The sequence below is a fragment of the Dipteris shenzhenensis genome, chromosome 3, assembly GCF_047967505.1.
Source record: "Dipteris shenzhenensis isolate YYH24624 ecotype China chromosome 3, Dip_SZ_1.0, whole genome shotgun sequence".
Lineage (NCBI taxonomy): Eukaryota > Viridiplantae > Streptophyta > Polypodiopsida > Gleicheniales > Dipteridaceae > Dipteris > Dipteris shenzhenensis.
The window spans coordinates 48003359-48025321 of record NC_141598.1 but is presented as its reverse complement, the minus strand read 5'-3'; the positions used below and the strand labels follow the sequence as shown (position 1 = coordinate 48025321).

Sequence of the window (21963 nt, the reverse complement as noted above, 5' to 3'; positions counted from 1 at the left end):
TTTCTTACGCATCTTGTGAATCGAGTTTCGGCAATGCTCTCGTGAATCCACCCAGGGGCACATCAAGCACTTTTGGCAAGGTTCAAGCAAAGAAGGCAAAAGGATGTATGATAGATGCAAACGGACTACAAGGGTTTTTGTCATGTGCCTCTAATTCCAATAACATCCCGCTTGATTGATCGCAATTGGAACCAGAATTCCTCCTGACATGCCAAGCCATGGGGCTTTCTGGCCATCCTGAAAATCTCGTGTCCCCATCTGCAAAAGCATCCTACGCATAGGAATTTCCACCTTAGAGTGCATTCCCACATCTAAAGCTACATAAGAGGAGGCTTTTATGAATGGGGGAACACTAGCACGAAATATTGCAACAGTTCCCATGCTGATCTTTATCTCATGTCAAATGTTGCACTAGATTTTCATTCATTGAAAAGCGTTGAAGGTTCCACTTTGCTATTTCTCTGCATAACATGAAGAAAATTCCCAATGTTGGCAAGGACCTTCTCTAGCCTAGTGAGCAAGGCAATTTTCTTCGCTAGCAATCTATTTTTTGGGTATCCACAAATTCCGGTGGTAGAAAACTCTTGTATGGGAAATCTTTCTTGATACTTCTCTAAGTGAACAAATTATAATAAGACAATATCATTATTATTAAAAAGAAATAACGATTTACGCAATATGCAAACCATAAACTAATTGAAGAATTAGTAAATTATGCAAACATTTGATACTCTTCTTTCACTTTTGGTAAATTATTTAATAATATCATTAAATTTGTAATATAAATAAGAATAAATGAAAATTTTAAATTGAAACAAAGACTTGCAATAAAATAATGGTTGATATTATTTTAGCAAAATAAGTAATATCTACAAAATCATAAACTAGTTGGTAAAAATAAATACTGTTCTCTTACTTTCGATTAACTATATATTATTGATAAAAGTACAAAAATAAATAAATACATGCTTTAATAAGAATGGGATCCATATTTATGGTTCAAAATCACTAATAGGATTAACACAATAAAATGACAACTTCCACTTCACCCATGGATATTGCTTAAATGTGGATGATTGGCATTCTCCAAGACTATATTTTTGGCACAAGATCATCGCTCATCGCTAGAGTACAACTACTAGAGAATTCCTATCTCATGGTATGGAACCGTCTTAGAAGAAAGGAGTATCTTGAATATTCTTATGATCCTTCATATACCACTACCTTGAGGACTTGCCAATCTCATGTTCCTCAGGTTGTCTTGGGTGAAGCTCAAGAATAGGTTCACATACACTCTAAGCACAAGGCCAAGGTCCCTCCATCCTTAGACTCTGCACAGCTAGCGCTCCTTCTCTACATACACTCGTTTCCATCAACTTTCCATTCTTGGTTCCGATTCAATGCTAACGTTTCTTATTGGATTTTGCCAATCTCTTCCACCTTGGCTCAAGTACCTTTGACGACTTCTCCAAGCATGTATCAAAAATTTGTTAGGGCCTAAATTAACCTGTTAACTGCTTAAATACACCCTTGTTTCCAGAGATTGGTTGCTAGATAAGCCTTCAAACACCTTAACTCATCCTTTCGCACTTAATGGATTTTTTACAATAATACGCTAATGAGAGTGGTTGATGTCTAAGCGCATTACCTACCAGCATTAACTGCTACTCTCAATGTTTGTGCACTCATTCTAAGGACTAGTAAGCTCAATCAAACTTAATTCCCCACTCAAGCCAGTAATCTCAATCCACTGAATCCCCTACTCAAAATGTTAGTATGTCATTCCCGAATAGGATCACCAAATGTTGATGGTCTATTCCTCACCTCTTGTTGACTAGTGACCCAATGCTTGGGTTGATGTGTGTGCACAACACTCGTGCGAAGGTGTGCACGTCATGTACAACCTTATGGAGATAGGTGATTAAGCGCATGTCATGAGTACAAGTATGCAAGAGTGAAAAAGGCAATAAAAAAACGAAAGACAATTCTTATATTAAGTGTAGAATCACTCAGTGCCATAGTTGCAATGCTTAGACACCCCATTGATGGTCGCCTTGGATAAGAGTAGTTGTACTCAACTTGTTCTAGCCTATATAGATCCTAACAGGACTGAATTAGGGGACCTAAGTAGTTGAGTAACTGAGTCCTCTCTCGAACTCACCCTCCATAGACTCATGTGGTTGAGATGTACTGTCTTCCTATTCTAGACCTCGGAACTTGTCGGACCACTGCTATTGATTGGCTTTTGGGCTAATATTTGTTACTTCACATTGTAGAAATATTTTATCATTATTGTCTCTTTTTAATCCAATGGCAGGTTCCGAGGGTGTTGGTCACCTACAATCATGTCATTGCTTGTTGTAGCATAGGTGTTCACAAGTGTAGCATAGGTCCTCGGGTCATATTCCGTTGAGAGGTATAAGCTGAAGCGTGGAAAGCAGATCGCATGTGTACGTGAATGAGAAAGAGGGCTTGGTTATAACGATTGATGGAGGCTTTCGCCTCCACGAGAGTTCAAGGGTTTAGAAGGGGATTTCACGGTTATAAGTGGGGGTAGGGTTGAGAGAGTTAACTAGGAGTTCCAGGGTTTAGAAGGGGTTGCAGGGTTTAGGAGGAGGGGATTTCAGGGTTAGAAATGGGGGTAGGGTTGAGAGAGTTAACTAGGAGTTCCAGGGTTTAGAGGGGGTTGTAGGGTTTAGGAGGAGTCCAAGGTTGAGGAGTGGATACCACCTTATGAAAGTCATGCATAACAATTGGGATCTCTTTGGGCTTCATATTCCACCACTCAGGGTCTAAAAGGTACCCAATACTATGCAATGGATTATGAGCTTGCTCCCATCATGGCCTAAATAATTGCCACAGTTCCTTGCATTTTGTATCATTAAATGGTCTTCTCTCATTCTCTTGGCTCGGGCAAGCACGGGGATTCCTCACAATAAGAGCTTGCTCAATACTCCAAAAATGCATCCATGCTTTTCCGATTGTTGGAGAATTTGAGTCCAATGCCCTAAGTGCATATAAAATAGATTTCATAGCATTTGTGGCATCCTCAAACCGTTTCCATAATGCAAGTGATCCCAATGTTTCTTTCAAGTCATGCATTTTCTCCTTTGTTGTCGTATCGGTCAACTCTGACATCCATCATTCAAATGCATCACAATGAAATGTCTCTATAAGAAAACTCCTATTTTTCACCAGAGATTGCAAAGTGTAGAAATACATGGCAAATCTCATGGTTTTTGGCAATTGCAACATGGTAGAACCATCATAAGACATAAAGATTGCTTCGAGATGTTGCTTCAATCGTACTAACTTGACAATGTCTTGAGCCTCACAAACAATCTCTTTGAACCATGGCACTTGTTTATACCAATCTTTCAATGCAAGATTTGAAGTTTGTGTACAACATGTAGATGCATATAAATTGGTATACTCCCTTTGCAATATTTTTCCCACCTTTCTACAACTCTTGGCATTATCCATGACAACCTGAACAACCTTTTTAGGGCCTACCTCTCTTATAACCTTGGATAACACACCAACCATATATGTCCCCGACTTCTTTACATGCTAGTCTCCTTCGTGGATTCGAGGGGTAAGGGTTGAGGAGAAGGGAGGAGGAGGAGGAGGAGGAGGAGGAGGAGGGAGCAGGAGATGGAGGAGGAGGGAGTTCAAGGGTGGGGGGGGGGGGGTGGAGGTGGAGATGGAGATGGGGGGGGGGGGAGGTGGAGATAGAGATGGAGATGGGGGAGAAAGAGGGAAGGGGGGATGGAGGTGGAGGTGAGGTTGAAAGAGGGAAGAAGGGGGGATGGAGGGATGGAGTCGGAGATGGGGGGAAAGAGGGAAGGGGGGGAGGGCTTTTGATCAGTTTGCCCCTTTCCGGTTGCAATTTCGGGCCTATTTTGGGGCTTTTGTGTTGGGAGAGCAATTTTAGAGATTTCAATTCATACTGCCTTTCTTGAAGTGTTTTGCAACACTTTTGGCGGGTTCTGGAGAGTTTTTGATGCGTGGATAGATTTTTGACAGTGTAAGTGTAGAAATCTGAGTTGCATTTACAGCCAGTGCCTGGCTGTGTTTTTTGGGAGTTGTGCATTTCATTCCCAGTAAGGGAAAAGGAGGGGGGGGGGTGGAGGTGGAGATGGAGATGGGGGGGAAAGAGGGAAGGGGGGTGGTGGAGATGGGGATGGGGAGGGGGATAAAAAAAGAGGGGGGGGGGAGGGGGTGGAGGTGGAAATGGAGATGGAGATGGAGATGGGGGGGAAAGAGGGAAGAAGGGGGGAAGGAGGTGGGGGTGGAGGGGGTTGGTGGAGGAGATGGAGGTGGAGAGGGTTGGTGGTGGAGGGGGATAGAGAGAGGTAGAGAGATAATGGAGTGTAGGGAGTGATGGATAGAGAGAGGTAGAGAGATGGTGGAGTAGAGGGAGTTGGAGATGGGGGATGGAGGAGGAGATGGGAGATGGAGGGGGAGGGGAAAAAGGGGAGATGGGATGTAGAGAGAGGTAGAGAGATAATGGAGTGAAGGGAGTGAGGGATGGAGAGAGGTAGAGAGATGGTGGACTGGAGGGAGTTGGAGATGGGGGGTGGAGGGGGAGATGGGAGATGGAGGGGGAGGGGAAAAAGGGGAGATGGGATGTAGAGAGAGGTAGAGAGATGGTGGGGGGAAAAAGGATGGTTACCTTGAGTGAGGGGGATGGATGGAAAAAGTGGAGGTGGTGGGGAGGAAGATGATGGGAGGTGGAGATGGAGATGGAAGGAGGAGTGACGGAAAAAGTGGTGGTGGAGGGGGGGTTGACGGAAAAAGTGGTGGTGGTGGTGGTGGACTGAAAATAGAGAAAGACGGAAATTATGGCAGCTTACTAGAATTTGGAGAAGGAAGTGGCTAGCAAAAGAGTGGGGAAAGAAATGAGGGGGGTTGGTGTTGCTTTTATAGGATGTGGGGGGGATTAAGGGTTAATTTTGGTTGTTTAGTGTATTAATGTGATTAAGTCAACATTATCCTTTTGCATTATTTGGAAGCATTTTTTTCACTCCTTTGCCTTGTGGGATGTATCTTGTATGGTTTTTCGTAGGGGGTTCTTTTTTCACACATGCAAGCACGTGCTCCGCTTTCACTTTAGGCATTAACCTCCTTGATAACGGCACCAAATGTTGTCTCTTTTTTATCCAATTGCAGGTTTCGATGGTGTCAGTCACCTACAGTCGTGTCGTTGCTCATTGTAGCATAGGTGTTCACAAGTGTAGCATAGGTCCTCGGGTCGTGTTCCATTGAGAGGTGTAAGCTGAAGTGTGGAAAGCAGATCTCATGCATACGTGAATGAGAAAGAGGGCTTGGTTATAACAATTGATGGAGGCTCTCGCCTCCAAGGGAGTTCAAGGGTTTAGAAGGGGATTTCAGGGTTAGAAGTGGGGGTAGGGTTGAGAGAGTTAACTAGGAGTTCCAGGGTTTAGAAGGGGTTGTAGGGTTTAGGAGGAGGGGATTTCAGGGTTAGAAATGGGGGTAGGGTTGAGAGAGTTAACTAGAAGTTCCAGGGTTTAGAGGGGGTTGTAGGGTTTAGGAGGAGTCCAAGGTTGAGGAGTGGAGAGCTAGTCTCCTTCGCGGATTCGAGGGGTAAGGGTTGAGGAGAAGGGAGGGAGGAGGAGAAGGGAGGAGGAGGATGAAGGAGAGGGAGGAGGAGGAGGAGGAGGAGGGAGGAGGAGATGGAGGAGGGAATTCAAGGGAGGGAGGAAGGAGGAGCAGGAGGGAGGAGGAGATCGAGGAGGAGGGAGGAGGGGGAGATGGAGGAGAAGGGAGGAGGAGGAGGAGGAGGAGGGAGGAGGAGATGGAGGAGAAGGGAGGAGAAGGAGGAGAGAGTTCAAGGGAGGGAGGAAGGAGGAGGAGGACGGAGGAGGAGATGGAAGAGGAGGGAGTTCAAGGGAGGGAGGAAGGAGGAGGAGGAGGGAGGAGGGGATGGAGGAGAAGAGAGGAGGAGGAGGAGAGAGTCCAAGGGAGGGAGGAAGGAGGAGGAGGAGGGAGTTCAAGGGTAGAGAGTGCAAGGGTAAGGGCATTCTTAGAACATGATAGTGTAAAAGAGCATGGACGCAATGGAAATCAATCGCATGAACACAATAGTGAGCTTGAACACTGAATTCCAAAGAGTGGGAGCTTCATTCCATTTGAGAGATATTTATACATGTTGGTCTCTCCACTTTTGGGGGGGGGACCTTTTGGGTCTCTACACAAAGTGGGGGGACCTTTTGGGTCTCTACACAAAGTGGAGGGACCTTCGAAAGTGTAGGCTTTTAGTCTTTCTCTCTCTAGATTTAGTCATTCTCTCTCTAGATCCTGATTTTGCAAGTATGATTGGATCTTTTCTAGAGAGAAATTTGGCTATCCTCATCCTTTAAGATTTATCATACTATCTTCCAGGATCAAGATATTATAAGCGAAGCCTCGCTGCTACTCTACACACACAATGCTCCCCGGGGGATTCACTCTTCATTAAAGGGGGACGTCACCTGCGTGCATGAACTTCAAGAAAACCCCCTATTTAAGATCCACGTAGGATGATAAAACACCCCTATTTAAGCTTATAAGATACCACCAAAATTCCATTATGTCCCCCCCTTTCCTTAAATCTACATTCTCTCTCAAGCATTTAGATTACACAATAAGCAAATTTAGGTTACTTTCCCTATGACTATTTAAAACCATACACAAAATAAAACTTCTTTGGACAAGTTACCCAAGGTAACCTATATTATGTCCCCCCTTCTTAAATATGACATGGTCCCCCTAACTTAAATTCAATATTGGGGAAAAAAAAAGGGCCCCCACCCCTAATGTATAAGCTTATGCCTCATTTCAAAAAAACCCCCTATTGTACACTCACGTGATATCATAAGTTTCCCCCTGTGAATCCCCCGGGCAATGCTCTCATAGTTGTTGTCCTAGACTACACTTCTAGCCCTTGTTGCCACAGGGTTAACAATCATTGACCTACACTTCCATAATCATGTACCCCTCTTAGTTTTTACCTTGGTTGCAATCAAACTGACTTTTGACATTGACTAGATATTACTAATTCACTTGAATTTGGAGGTCACTATGCCAATATTGAGTAAAGGTGACCGTTTTAGAAACATTCCAAACAAAGTTAGAACAATCAAAAGCATTCAATAGTATGTTCATTGCTCAAGATAGTAGGCTAACTAAAGTAAGTTTGTCTTCTCATAAGCATGGGTTCCTTCTCCTGATTTAACAAAGAAACATAGAACGTCATGTTGGCGTTTCAACAAGGAAGAAAGCTTAACAATAGATTTTCTTGTTTGAAAAGTACCTATACGTATTGCATTATATTCTTGGTCAATATGTCTCCAAATTGGACGACATTTGAACAAGGTTTTATAGATAAAAGGTTATTCTTTTGGAATCATATCTATTGAGCATTTTTTGATACCAATATTGTGGCATGCTCTGATGTTCATATTGGATACTATTCTCATTGTTTTTTACAATATCTTACACCATACAAGGGGGTGACCACCCCCACTAAATAGGAATCATGTCTCCATTATCCACATTCAACCCCTATCCAATATTTACATCCACCAAACATGTGGATGTAGATTGAAATCCCCTCTAAACATCACATGGGGGTTAATGTTTTGGTTGTAAGCCTGGATTGCCCCCATATTATTTCTCTCCCTGCTCCTTCATGCCCTTTCCCACACACATTCTCTCATGCCTCCCATACTCGCTCTCCCCTCTGCTTTCTCTCTCTTTCCTCTCCTAAATTAACCATTACTTTATTGATCAAATAATTTTTAAATTAACTCATATAATTTATTAATCAATTATTGATCTACTACTAATAAATTTTTAAATGATTACTAAATGGGTAATAAATATATTTAATGAGGCAAATATGATAATTCAAGAATTGTTGATATCAACATAGAAGTGGCGTAAGTATAAACAGGGTATAAACTATTAGTTGAAAATGATGCATAGGCTATCTTCTCTTATGCTTTTGAATCTCTTTCAGATTCATCAAACTTTGGTAATTGCATTCAACATGGATCAATTCTAATTAAATAATATTTAATATATGCACGGTTGCTATTAGGTGCAATACAATTTTCCACATCATATCCATGCTTCTTTTTTAGACTTCGAGTCCTCAATTTCTAACAGTGAATGAATAATGCTAGTGACTTCCACTTTAGTCAATTCCTCTTCAATGTTTGGAACCCATTCATGTTTCTTTTGCAAAAAAAACCCTCATAAGTTGTTTCATTGTATATTTTTGGAAATACTTTTCAAAGTTTTTCGTCATACTTGTCAACATGCTAGGGATTCCCATTTCATTCCTTGCTATGTCAAAAACCTTTTCCATGCAAATTGGGCCACCTTGGTCATACAAATAAGGTCTAAACTAGATGCCAAAATGATAATAAAAATGACCTCTTGGGTTTTGTTAGATGGTTCAAACTTTAGTAATGGATTATCACCCTTCCTACTCCTAAATCTATGAGGTAAAATGCATTTCTTAGCTTCTTCCATATCTATAGTTATAGTATCTCTAACAAATTTATATCCTCATGACTCATCTTGCTGTGGCCAAAATAAATGGGAGTATTCTATGCTCAATACGTTTTCTTATCCTTTGAGATATTTGATAAGAGATTCATTTGAATTTTTATCTCCATGTTTTTATTTTATTGCTCTTATTATTTTTACATCATATTTCTAACATGAGAAATGAAGTCTTGCAAGCCTTACATCATTTCATCTATGTCAAGTTCGTTGATTTTTACAAAACAAATCTAATTTCTTCCAATAGTGTTATTTTTCAATTAAACATATGGCTAACTCCGTAAATCATCTCCATCTAGTAGTGCTTCCATTTCATCACTAGAGTGTTGTCACACATGTTAAACCTAAAGTAATGTGGATTTGTGTGGCTTATTAGTGCAATATCTCCTTGTTTGAAATGCAACTCTATGAAGTCCTCCAGTCTACCCCTCTTTAAGAGATCCACCTAATTCTTTTTTTTTGAGAGAGACATTTATCCTCCATAGTCAAAACATCCCTTGACTTCAACTATAAAGATATAACCCTAAATATTTGATCTATGTCTTCATTGGTGTGGAGGACAAGAAGAAAACCCATTTCCACTGATTCAAATATTTTCAAGGCAACCAACCTAGAGCACAAACCAATTATGTATCTATTATTGTCTTCTCTCCAACAATTATCAGCTTGTATTTGCAAGACGCATGGTAAACATCCACGAGCATATTTTGATTTTTTTATTTCCTTAATGATGGATGTTGCCACTTGGTTACTATCACATTCATGAAAACTATCAATCCATACATCGCAAAAGATTCATAATCGATATACCAATACTCCATACATATTAACAGCCATTGAGCATGTTAACGGATTTAGCCTATCCAAACCCTACGAGTTTTGATCCACAAATGGCTCCATTTTCAAGTATCCATCGGGATTGACCAAATAGGCAATGATAACATGAGCCACTTGGATCCCATATATGGATAACACAAGAGCCATTTGGAGACAAAGGAGGATTGAGAGAATTAGCACATGCCTTGACGACTACTAGGCCCAAGTGGTTGTTATAAGAGAGAGAGAGAGTGACAAGGAATAGGGTTGGCCCTCCCTTCAAAAGGTGACTTGTATAAAAGGCCAAATGTTTGACTTTGGCCTTCATTATGTAGTTTCAAGGAATGGAATAGAATCTCTCTTTTCTCTCATTCTCTTGCATTTAGTTTCCTTGTTCTTCCTTGTAAGTTGTCTTGTGATTGCCACTCTCCCTTGCTCCCATCCCTCTCCGTCATGCTCTCTTCTCCCTTCTCTCCCCCTCCCCACTCTCTTCCCCTTTCCTTGTGGAACTACTTGCATATGATCCGGTAGATGCTTGGGTGGCACAAGTAGGCTGTTTGTGTATATGGAGCTCCCACAAGGAGTTGTTTGAGAGTAGAGGATTCAACGGAGTTTCTCAAGATCCCCACGAAATGTGAGTCACCACCAAAGACCACATTTTTGGTGCCGCTGTCGAGGCGTTCGAGGTATGCTTCCATAATGCACAATATTTCTATCAACATCTACCCATTGCATAATGCTTCTAGCTTACCTAGAGATTTTGTTAGTGGAGTATAGGATGTTTGGATGGAGAAAAGTGTTGTTTTGGTGTAGAAACAATAGCAACTACCATTTCTATCCAAAGTGTTTATTGCTCATTTGAGCTTGTTTTTTGTTGTTTTTGTTGCCACAATGTAGGAGTATCTAGTCGGGATGATTACTAAGGTGTGTATGAAGTCACATTTCACTTGAAAACATCAAAAAATAAGTTTGAATCAGTTCAAGTTGGCACATGAGTGTGTTCTCAGCCACCACCTTCAAAAATCCTCATTTGGATGCTTTGAAGTGGTTGTTTTTTGTGCTTTTTTGTTTGAAGTAGGTAGAATAGGTAGTGTAGTATCCATTTGTGCTCTCAAACCTTGAGCAAAAAATTCAAAATCTCTAGAGAGCATCAAAAACTAGTCTTGCCAACTCCACCAAACTAGGAGTTGCTACTACCTCATCCATGTTTGTGGCCTTAGTCACTTGGGCAGCTTCCTTGTCCTCAATAGAGCTAATGGTCTTACCGAAATGAGATATACTAAGGGAGAAACTGGTGACTTCTCGAGCTGGGACTTATTCTTCATGTTATCATCCAAGAGCACAGTAGTCTTGCTACATAGGTCAAAGGATGTGGGATTCAGGGTGAATAAATGATCATGCAACTTAGCATCCCTTAATTCGATGAGGAAGCAAGGTAGTAGACACTCGGGCTCATCCTCTTGTGTAGTTCGGAGCGGGAGTTTAGATGTTTGATTCTCGCAATATATTCCCAAAGATTTCGTGCTCCTTTTGCTTAACTTTGTATACTGGTTGATCGGGCTCCACTTTGGGACTGTGGGAGTGAATCCCACTATGAAGGCCTTCCATAGAGTCTCCAAGTTGATCTTTTCTTCAAGCCCTAGGGCTCTATACCGTTGGCCTACCTTGCATCAAGTTTAAGCCAAAACGCATTCACTTTGTTTAGGTCAACAATGTCTCCAAAGGATTCACAGATCTTCTCAAACCTTTCAACGTGCGAGACCAGATCTCCTTCATGTAAAAACTTAGTGATGAGCTTAAAGATCATAATTGGGCGGCTACGTGAGGCATTAGTATCCCTCCCCATGACTACTGGTGGTGGCGACCCTCTTCCTAGTACTTGCACTAGGATGCTCATCGCCTTATCAGTGAGTACCATCTATGGCATGGGCGGAGGTGCTTGTGGTACTAGTGCAGTGCTGAAATTGGGTGGTCCTTGGGGTTGATTATAAAAGTTTTCTGGCCTCATAGGGATCAAAATGGATTGTCCTAGCCTTGTGGGACCTGGAGCCGACATGCGCGGTGGGCTCAGGTCTATTGGTCTTACCGGTATGGGCTGTGGTACAGGTATTCACGTTTGGAACTAGTCTATAGGATACTTGGGGAACGATGTGCTCTCTGGAGCTCCTCTCCAAGTTGAAAAAATATTAGGATGAGGGGCCCTTGATATTGGGAAGGTGTTATCCCCAAAGTCCATCTGACCAGCCCTAAGTCCTTTAGGATCAGGAGGCCAATATCCGAGTACCCAGGGATTAGAAGTCCTTATGAAGGAGGGTACCCCCTCATAGAATTGTACGTGCGGCCCTCAGGGTCCCTTAGCTACTACTAATATGGTTATAGGGTCGCTAGGTGCTTCACTAGATACTGTGGTTGGTGGTGGGTTTTGCTGCTCCTCAGCCACCCTATTTTGGCTAGCAAACAGATTGATTTGGTCAGGGTCAAGCAAGCCAAACTATCCCATGAGATTGGAGAATGACTCCCTTACTCCTCCCTTATTCGTGAGGCTATGGTGGAGGGGTTGGGGGATTAAGGCCTTATCGAGCTAGAGTTGGGAGCTATAGAGCCCCTTGATTTAGGTTCATGTTTTCCCCCATTGAATCACATAAAATCCTCTAAACTTGAGGATTCGGTGTGCGCGGGACCTTGCACCAAGTATGAGCTTAAGGTCGAGATCCCAGAAGGTACTAATAGTGTGGCACTGGTTTGACCGATTAGGACGTTATAGGAAGTGCTATTCTCCATTTTGGTTTCAACTCCTATCACCCTCCCAGACCTTAGGTCCATGTTCGCCTACTCCACCTAGCTTCCCAGTCAGAATCAGTCATCACTATGCCTCTTGAATTGAGTAGGCCAATAGCTCAAGCGTGGGCTAGGTAGGGAAGGCCCGAGTAATCCGCACTTGTTTCCATAGCAAGATAATGTGTAGTGTGGGATATGCATAGGCAACCACCCAATGAATGAGTGCCCTTGCCTAAGGGCAAGGCCATCACTCCACTGTCCTCACTATGCTAGGTAGGAAAATCATGAAACTTCACAATGTCGTTACCCTAAGCCAATGCCCCCACCCATATACCAACCGTGGCAGCCATTGTCCTTACTAATGCTACCTCATCTTTAAAATTAGGGCCAGTTAGCCTTACAAGGAGCCCCCTAGGCCAACCAAGGGACAATGCGAGCTCAAAATTTGCCATTGCTGCCATTGCCATTGCTGCCATCAGTTCTAGGACCTCAACCCCTACCACCCCAGTTCACTCCCATAAACCGAGTTATCATCAAGGATCCACCAAGCGAGTGGGAGGACCCTAACTACACTTTACTAGCACCCGATTCATCTCCCTATGAGAGTCCTATGTATCGAGCCAATCAAATCAGCCATTATGTGATGCAAGATGACCAATAGATTTTGGTGTATCAAATGGCTTCTACAATGCAGAAAGCCAGCGACATGAATGTAATAAATCACAGGTCGTTACCAAGGTCCACACCATGCTAGTAAGTGTTCGTACAAAAACACTACTAACCAGGCCATAGCTTGTTATAAATGTCAAGGGCCTCACTTTCTTAGGGAGTGTGATCCACCCACATCATGGCTGACTGCAACCAATTCGAATATCGCATTGTGCTCGCATTATGGGGTGGATCATCTCTATAAATATTGCCCTATGATAAGGACTCCTAGGCCAGCTCCCAACCCAAAATCTAGTATTTACTTAGTATTGAAAGGGGTATCTAAGAGTGCTCTCAACGAAAGCAAGAACAGAAGAGGGAGAGAGAGAAACAGAGTGCCACACAAGTTTTGGTGGGTGCAGAGCCCCCTAATCTTATTTTTCATTCATTTTTATATGTGTTTGAGTATTGTACATAACCAGGGTAAAGGCATAGTGACCTTTAACCCCCACAACCTCCCACTTAAAGGACAATGTGCCTTTAAGGGAGAACAACCAGTGAGTATACTATCCAATGCCCATCAATACACGACAATACTCAAACCACTGACTAGGTAGACTCTTCATCAACATATCTATAGGGTTATCATCTGTATGAAGCTTGACAAGCTCTATGCACTTGTCCTCAAGTACCTCCATGATGAAATGGTACCTGACCTCAATGTGTTTGGTCTTTGCATGAAAGACCAGATTCTGTGCTAGCTGAATAGCACTCATGGAATCACTATGTAATGTCGGTACACCTGTATGAATCCCCAAATCTCCCACTAGCCGATCAAGCCATATAGCCTCCTTGCAACCCTCTGTGGCTGCAACATACTCAGCCTCTGTGGTAGACAAAGCAATGCACTTCTGTGTGCGAGACATCCACGACACTACACCACCTGCAAAGGTGAACACATAACTAGAAGTGGATCTCCTACTATCCACATGCCTTGCATAGTCTGAATCTGTGTACCCAAGTACATGCATGTCTCCCTTACCAAAGCAGATGCACATCTCCTTGGTACCCTTCATGTACCTCATGATGCACTTAATTGCCTCCCAATGTTTCTTTCCTGGATTAGCCATATACTGGCTAGCAACTCCCACTGCAAATGCAATGTCTGGTCTAGTAGCTATCATAGCATACATAAGACTCCCAACCGTTGATGCATAAGGAGCCTTGGCCATCATGGCCTCGCCTCATCTGATTTGGGACTATCTATATGACACAGTTTCACATATGGAGGCAATGGAGTACTCACTGCCTTCCCCCCCTCCATATTGAAATGCTGCAATACTTTTGTAACATACTCCTTCTGTGAAAGCCAAAGGATTTTCCTACTCCGATCATGCATGATGCGTATACCAAGAATATGACCTGCAAGTCCCAAATCCTTCATATCAAAGGCCTCATGCAACTTGGCCTTTAATGCATCTAGCTCATAAGTATTCTTGCTAGCCAATAGCATATCATCCACATATAGTGCCAAGATTATCAGGCTATTATCCTTAGCCCTTTTAGTGTAGAGGCAGTGATCAATTTCACTCCTCCTAAAACCCTAGGACCAAATGAAAGCATCAAACTTTTGATACCATTCTCTAGGTGCTTGCTTAAGACCATAGAGACTCTTCTTCAGCTTGCAAACTAAATGCTCTTTGCCCTTTTCTTCAAAGCCTTCCAGCTGCACCATGTAAATTTCCTCATGCAAATCCCCATGCAAGAAAGCTGTCTTGACATCCATCTGAATAAGCTCCATATCCTCTGATGCCACTAGTCCAAGCATGCATCTAAGTGTGGTCATCTTCACAACCAGAGAGAATATCTCATCAAAGTCCACACGCTTCTCTTGCTTGAACCCTTTAGCAACCAAATGGGCCTTGTACCTAGGCACATCATCACCTGTGAGCTTCATCTTGGAGACCCATTTACATGGTAATGCTTTCTTTCCATGTGGCAAAGAAACAAGGTTCCAAGTCTTATTCTTCATTACTGATTTTGCTCTAGAGTACGAGGGGATGTGAGCTCCCTCTTAATCCCATGTGTATCAAAGGAATGCTGAAAGTCATGACAGAGATACTCTCCACCATTGTCACAGTCCGTAGGCATTTAAGCGTTCTACCTGACTGATTCTCAACCAAGGCCAGCCATTTCTGAAATACCTGGAACACATCACTCTTCTGAGTTATAGCATAAGCCCACACTTTCCTAGTTGCATCATCAATGAATATCACATAGTATTCAGCCCCGCCTAATGACTGTGTAGGCATGGGACCACATACGTCTGAATGCACCAAATCAAGCTTGTCAAACTCTTTCTTTCCCCTTCTTTTATGGGCTGATTTAGTCTGCTTCCCATAGAGACAGTGCTCACAAAATTCAAAATCAGAGAAACTCAAATGCGGTACATAACCCAAATGGCATAAGAGTTTCATTCCATTCTTGCGTATGTGCCCCAACCTACAATGCCATAAATAAGTGCTTGGCTGCTCGGTTATTGCAACAACATGATCAAATACCCCTGATACATGTAAGGGATACAAAGTCCCACACTTGGCACCCCTGGGCAGAAGCATAGAGCCCTTCTGAATTTTCCAACTCTGAAAGCCAAAAGTGGTGTGAAAACCAGCATCATCTAGCTGACCCACTGAAATAAGATTCTTGGTCAACTTAGGCACATGTCTCATATGTTTCAAAATAAATGTAGACCCATTTGCAAAAGAAAACTTTATGTCACCTACTCCCACTATGTCACATGCATAGTCATTTCCAAGATGCACACAACCTGTCTTTCCACTATCATAAGTGGAGAACCATTCCGTATGGGGAGTAACATGGAATGAAGCACTAGAATCCAAAATCCAATCTTGGGAATATGCATCATCTGAAGTGGTAAGCAACTCTGCAGATAAACTAGACATGAAGAGAACGTCATTTCACTATCATGTGTGACTGCATTGATCTCCTCGATCTTCACTTTTCCTTTGTCCTCGCTTGGACTCTCTTCCTTCTGATTTGCACCTCAATTTGCATTCTTTTTCTTATCCTTTTGCTCTCTTTTCAGCTTCTAGCAATCCTTTTTCATATGGCCCTTCTTGCCACAGTGGTAACACTCAATGTTCCGTGCCCTGGATTTGCTACAAGACTTCCCTCTTTCTTGGGACTTCCCCCTGAACTGTGATCTACCCCTTTGCACATTTAAGGCTGCATCCTACTTGTTGTCGTCCATAAACTTCCGTCTAATCTCCTCAGCCAACAAGCTTAGGAAAAAGTACGAAAGTGGGATGGAATCAGAATACGTAGAACAAAGGGACAGAGAAAATTCAAATGGGAAAAGAAGGGATACCTTTCTAAAATTCGCTAGAGCTGGTGTCCATGGAGTCATCAGATGTAGGCTCCTCAGTGTCAAAGCTACCCATGGCAATGAGAATAGGATTTTGCAAGAGGGCGAACTTCCAAAAACGATGCGTCAATTCCAAAGATGAGGTGTCCTCTGCTACAATTCGGGGAACTTCACAGGCACGGACGAGCTTAGCATAAACATTGGCAAAGATGAAAGTGGAAGGTACCAAATGTCTTGTCGATGCTCATACTACATACGCCACGGCGAGTCTTGACCATTACAAGCTTAGGTGGAAGACGTATGGAGCAACGGTGAGAAACTCGAACGACAATATTTAAACTCCATCATGTACATTAACTTGTTATCATGAATCCTTAAGAAATAATATGGAGTTTGCATAAGGCATTCTTTCACCTAGATTTGCATAGACTGATTTTGAATGGTCTACAATCTATGTAGTGCCTTATGTGAGATAAATAAAACCCCCCCCCCATAGGTGTTTTATTAAAATAGAACAAAAAATAAGTGCTAGTCTCAAGAAGGATAGACTTTTTTTCTTTGTACGCAAGAAATCTACATGCTATGAATTTTTCATTGCTTTGGACTTGATCTATAATTTTTATCTCTTCTCTTAAGCCCCATACATAATAAATATGAAGAGAAGGGTTCTTCCTACTCATCTTGGGAAAGTACCCAGAGCAAAGAATAAAAGGAATTTATCTTAAAAGGTTGCAAATCTTTATTGGATTCTTATATTCAAAGACTTATATAGATTTATTCTTATTTATCATTGTTGCAGGTTTGAAAGTTGAATGCTCTACAAGTTGTGCAATGCCATCTAAGAGTACATGTCTTTCAAGATTTTGAAAAAAGGTATTTTTGAAACTTTGAAATGTTTCAAAAATATAAATAAAAAATTATTATGTAACTTTTTAATACTCAAAATATAGAAAATACTTCTTCTCCAAACTCCAATATATTTTAGGAATATTTGAGAGAATCTTTCATAAGGTCCTAGATATGTTATTGTTCGCATATCATAGTTTCCATTTCAAATGTAGAATCACTCAAGTACATTATGGATAAGATTCTATCCACCACCATTAAAAAACTAGGTTATTGTAATGTTGGAATCTTTGTTGATAGTAAAGAGAAGGATAGCATGTTCAATGTCTTGCCAAAGTCGTTAATGCGTGTAGTTCTCCTTGGTTGGGACCACCATCAAAGAAAAATGTGCTGAAGGAGGAATTGAAAGGTTCGATGGACACTTGGACGTGGACACATGGGAGGTTCCACCATCGGAGAAAAATGTGCTGAAGCAGGAATTGAAAGAATGTAGAATGTAAAGAAATGTCCTCCTTGGATTGATGGTATTAGCTTCATATTAACATTATATAATGGATAGATCATAAAAGAAAAATGGGGAGGAGAAAATATGAGAGCGCCCCTTGTGGATGAGTTTAAAAGGGAAATAACTAGGTTGCGGTAGGCAACCTTTCAGTCATGCCTCTAACTGTAAATTGGACGAGTCCTCACTATTGGGTAAGGTAGTGAGCTTGTTCAACAAGTACTCAATCAAGTGATGGCAAGAAAGAAAACATGCAATTATCTCCCTCCTTATATAATAGATTTGGGGAAAGAATGACTAAGGAGTGTTTTAGTCCTTCACATCAATCTAAAATCAAGGGCCTAAATTTGTAGAGCTCACAAAAGATCAACGCCTATAATCATGACACATGGCTTAACGAGGGCTTCGAAAATGAAAACTTCCTTCCAGGCTGCCTACCGTAAACAGGAGATAAGATGAAAGGCCTCTGTGTGGATGGTGTTGAAAGGGAATTAAAAGAGGAAAGCCGTCAGGTGTGGGTGCTTTGAAAAGGGCCATACGAACAACATTTCTTAGGAGTTGTGCAGGAGAAATGGGAGTGGTGATGGAGGGACTACTTGGTAATAGATATGCCACAAGTGTGGTTGCCGTGGGGGTTGCTATTCTCTTTCTCTTGAGAGTGGTGTTGGTGTCTAGGCAGCTTCACAAGAAGAAACAAGCCCCGCTTCCCCCTGGCACCTCTGGCCTCCCTTTGGTGGGTGAAACTCTAGCATTCCTTCGTGCTCAAAAACTCAATCAAGGAAACCAATTTGTTGCAGCTCGCGCCTCCAAATATGGCCACATCTTCCGAACTTCCCTCTTCCTCTCCCCCACTGTCTTCCTCAATGGACCTCTCGCCAATCGCTTCCTTTACTCCAACGTTGGCACCCTCGTCGGCCAAACCTGGCCCAAATCCGCCCTCTCCCTCCTTGGCGACACCTCCCTCGTTGCTGTCTCCGGCGCTCCCCATAAACGCCTCCGCCGCCTGGCTATGGTTTGCCTCTACCCCGAGGCCTTGCGCAAGTTCGTGGCCACCGTCGACACGCTCACGCAGCAACACTTCGATCGAGAGTGGCACGGCCGTGATCGGATCGCGTCTCTCTACAAGTTGGCGAAGTCGCACACCTTCGAGATCGCATCCGTTCTGTTTCTGGGCGTAATTCGAGATGAGGAGAAGAGGAAACAGCTTCGTAGACTTTTCGATGAATTCATCCCGGGCGTAATCTCATTACATATCTATCTTCCATGGACTCCCTATTTCCGAGCACATGTGGCACGGGCTCGCTTAAACAAGCTGCTACGAGAATTGATCTTTCACACGCCGAAGGAGGCGGAGGCGGGGAATTCTGAGGAGCTCAAGGGTCTGGTCTCTACTTTGCTCACAGCCAAGGATGAAAATGGGAAGCCGTTAACTGAAAAAGAAATCGTGGATCTCATCGTGAATCTTTTATATGCTGGCCATGATACCAATACTTCTTCCATCTATCTCGCCTGCAAATTTTTATCAGAGAATCCGAGCTGCCATGAAGAGGTTCTCAAAGGTACAGCATACTAGCATCATTTCTTCCAGTACACACAGATACTATGCTCGTATGTGTGTAACGTGTGATCTGGTACGCCTGCTTATATGCTCAACCTTGCTTCCTTGTATAACTACGGATCTTTTGCAGAACAAACAGCAATAGCGGAGTGTAAAAAGCAAGGGGAGATGCTCAACTGGGAAGATTTACAAAAAATGAAGTACACATGGAGCGTGATCCAGGAGATCTTCAGGATGCAATCTCCAGTTTATGGCGTGTTCAAGGTGGCTTTAAAGGATTTTGAATACGAGGGTTTCAGAATTCCTCGTGGGTGGCACGTAAGAAGTTCGACCAAGGCTTTCTTCTCTGAATTTCCCCAGTGTTTCGACATTTCTTCTATCAATTGCCTGTTCGAATTCGTCACTACTTACCTTATCTTGCATTCTGTTTCAGATCTTTCAGAGTTTTTGCTACTCCCACTTGGACGAAAAACACTTTCCCAACCCAAAGACTTTTGATCCGTCTCGTTTTTCTGGAAGTGGTCCCGGACCATACACGTTTCTACCATTCGGTGGAGGCCCTCACATGTGTCCGGGAAGTGATTTTGCGAGGATGGTGATACTTGTCTTCGTCCACCACCTTGTGCGAAGATTCAAGTGGACTCCGGTAGATCCCTCGGAGCAGCTATCGTATGACTCCATGCCTGCCCCTGTGAACGGTTTTCCTCTCATAATCGAGGAGAGGAAGTAGGGAGCAATTGGATGCTGTTAGTGACCGGGTCAAGTTACATAACGAGATGGTGATAGACTATGTGGATGTTGGGCGGTTTTAAAGTACTGAGAACTAGATAGTGATAGAGTATGTGGAAGTTGGGCAAGTGCTGATAACTTAGGCCTAACACTTATGATTTTATTGGAGTTAGTGAGCGGGGCACTAAGTACACACTTTCTCCGTTAGGTGGATCTTGAAATGCCTTTAATATCAAGAAATAAAATCCCCGCTTGGCTGACTCGTTCAATCTTGGTCATGGGACACTTTTTGGGCCTGCCGTAGGATGCTCAAGAAGTGAAAAATAATTTTTGTCTTTTTAATTACAATTTCTTTCGTTTTGTTCAATGGCTCGCCGCCACTGCACAGGTCGTCAAACCTTGGTGTCTCGCACACGTGCTTGCAACCCATTGGCCATCATCGTTGTCGCTCGGCTTTGTTGCATGCACCACCATTTGTGTTCCTGATGTGTCACCCATGCTCGTTTGCGCTCCCATTGCTTCGGAAATCGATCACGTTGCACTGTTTTTCCCGATTCTGGCACAGTCGTTCGCTCATCTGCGAATTCAGAGGTCCAACGGGGACCCAAAAATGAACTTTTTATGATTGCACGATCGAAACTCCTAAGCAAGATGACGATGGCATTTTGGAGGATGTCCACAATTCAAGGTTGCGGGAAAGGTCCAACAAAGAGCTGAGTGGTATGTCATTGCTATAGGGTGTCTTCTCCAATAGCTCGATGTCTAGATCTCAAAGCAAAAGAAGGCATCAGTGAATGCACGAGGTTCAGCCTCAATCTCGTGCGACACTGCGAGAGGAGATGGATGAAACAACCGAGCGCGGATTGGACAACTCCTCCAAGTTCAAAAATTGAATGACAGGGCTGTATCTTTGTTATGGATTGCACATACTAGACGAGAGTAATGTAGTGGTGAGGTAGTGGCTATCTCAGCCATGCCTCGAAAGGCTCTAGCAGGTAGCTCTTGTAATCTAGGCTTGACAACGGATGCTCCTTCGCCTTCGACTGGAAAGAAGCGGCCCATTGGAAATCGAGAGGCTATGAAAAAGTACAGAGAGAAGAAAAAAGCCCACACAGCCTATTTGGAGGAGCAGGTAAATCAACTAAGGATTTTAAATTAGCAACTAGTCCGAAGATTACAAGGTCAAGCTACTCTAGAAGCTGAGGTTATCCGACTTAGAATGCTTCTTTCTGAGTTTAGGAAGAATAGAGCAGAGCTTGGTGTATCTATCATGCCCTACTTGACATGGTGGTTGCAAAAGGGGATGGTAGTTTGCAACCTCTTTTAGGAGGATGCTTGCTTAACACTGTCAATGCACCCTGTGATGGTGATATAGCCTGTTTGCATGCATCCTTGGGGAGACATAAAGAACCTAAGGAGCAACATGATAACTCTGACATCTTGTGGAGCCTGCTAAGTGGTGGACATGTCAAATTGTAAGCGTGCAAGGTCAGATAATTATGGTGGTGTGAAAACAAATAAGTGAAGATGCAAATGTTGTTTGTGCTTAGGTATTGTTGCCCATATATAGGGTGTGTCTATTGAGGAATATGCAAAGTTAGAAGAAGAGATTGTCTAGCTCAAAGTTAGAGGAAGAGTGTGTCTGGCTGAAGCAAGCCCCGTTTGAAGAAACGGGAGAGCATTGTTCATTTGCCTACATCTCACCTACATTGAGCTTGCTGGGTCTTCTCAAGTAATTTCTATTCTAAATATCAAGTCCTATTTAGAGTGCTTGTTAATGAAGGCTCCTAAAGTCTCTCATGGGCCATCTTGTCTGGATTGCAAACTAAAGTTTTTTGTTGCAATACAAGAAGGCTACATCCGTTGGTCATACTTTTAGCTCCTGATAAGATGTCACTTCTATACTTGAGTTCATTGAAATCATCCACGTCTGAAGGGACAAAGCTTGGCTTGTAGGCATATTCTTTAAGTCCTTTGAAATTTTAGTATACTCTATCTTTGTCATTGAAAATCACATGTCCCTTTTTAATCTTCAAAAATTGCATGCTCCATCTCAAATCGTTTCCTTTCTCATAATAGGGACCATCCAATGATGTTGTGTTATCATCCATACCATAACTAGTAACT

General features: G+C 42.7%; 1 protein-coding gene across 2 annotated transcripts; it reads left to right on the top strand.

Annotated features, from left to right (window-relative positions):
* Positions 1–18079: 18079 nt before the first annotated feature.
* Positions 18080–20006, top strand: LOC147903918 (cytochrome P450 716B2-like). Of its 2 annotated transcripts, none has more exons than XM_087402076.1 (3): positions 18080–19108; positions 19238–19425; positions 19550–20006. In XM_087402076.1, the coding sequence occupies exons 1-3, from the start codon at positions 18121–18123 to the stop codon at positions 19835–19837; spliced, it is 1464 nt and encodes a 487-aa protein (XP_087258202.1). In that variant the 5' UTR covers positions 18080–18120; the 3' UTR covers positions 19838–20006. The 2 variants fall into 2 exon arrangements, with proteins under 2 accessions (XP_087258202.1, XP_087258192.1); XM_087402066.1 differs by having other exon boundaries at positions 18082–19108; positions 19541–20004.
* Positions 20007–21963: the final 1957 nt, after the last annotated feature.

Bases quoted from the DNA above. Each gene is read 5' to 3' on its own strand.
- LOC147903918 (XM_087402066.1), top strand. From the start codon at position 18,121: ATGGGAGTGGTGATGGAGGGACTACTTGGTAATAGATATGCCACAAGT. The intron at 19,109-19,237 runs GTACAGCATACT...GATCTTTTGCAG, and splicing joins CCATGAAGAGGTTCTCAAAG to AACAAACAGCAATAGCGGAG. The intron at 19,426-19,540 runs GTAAGAAGTTCG...ATTCTGTTTCAG, and splicing joins GAATTCCTCGTGGGTGGCAC to ATCTTTCAGAGTTTTTGCTA.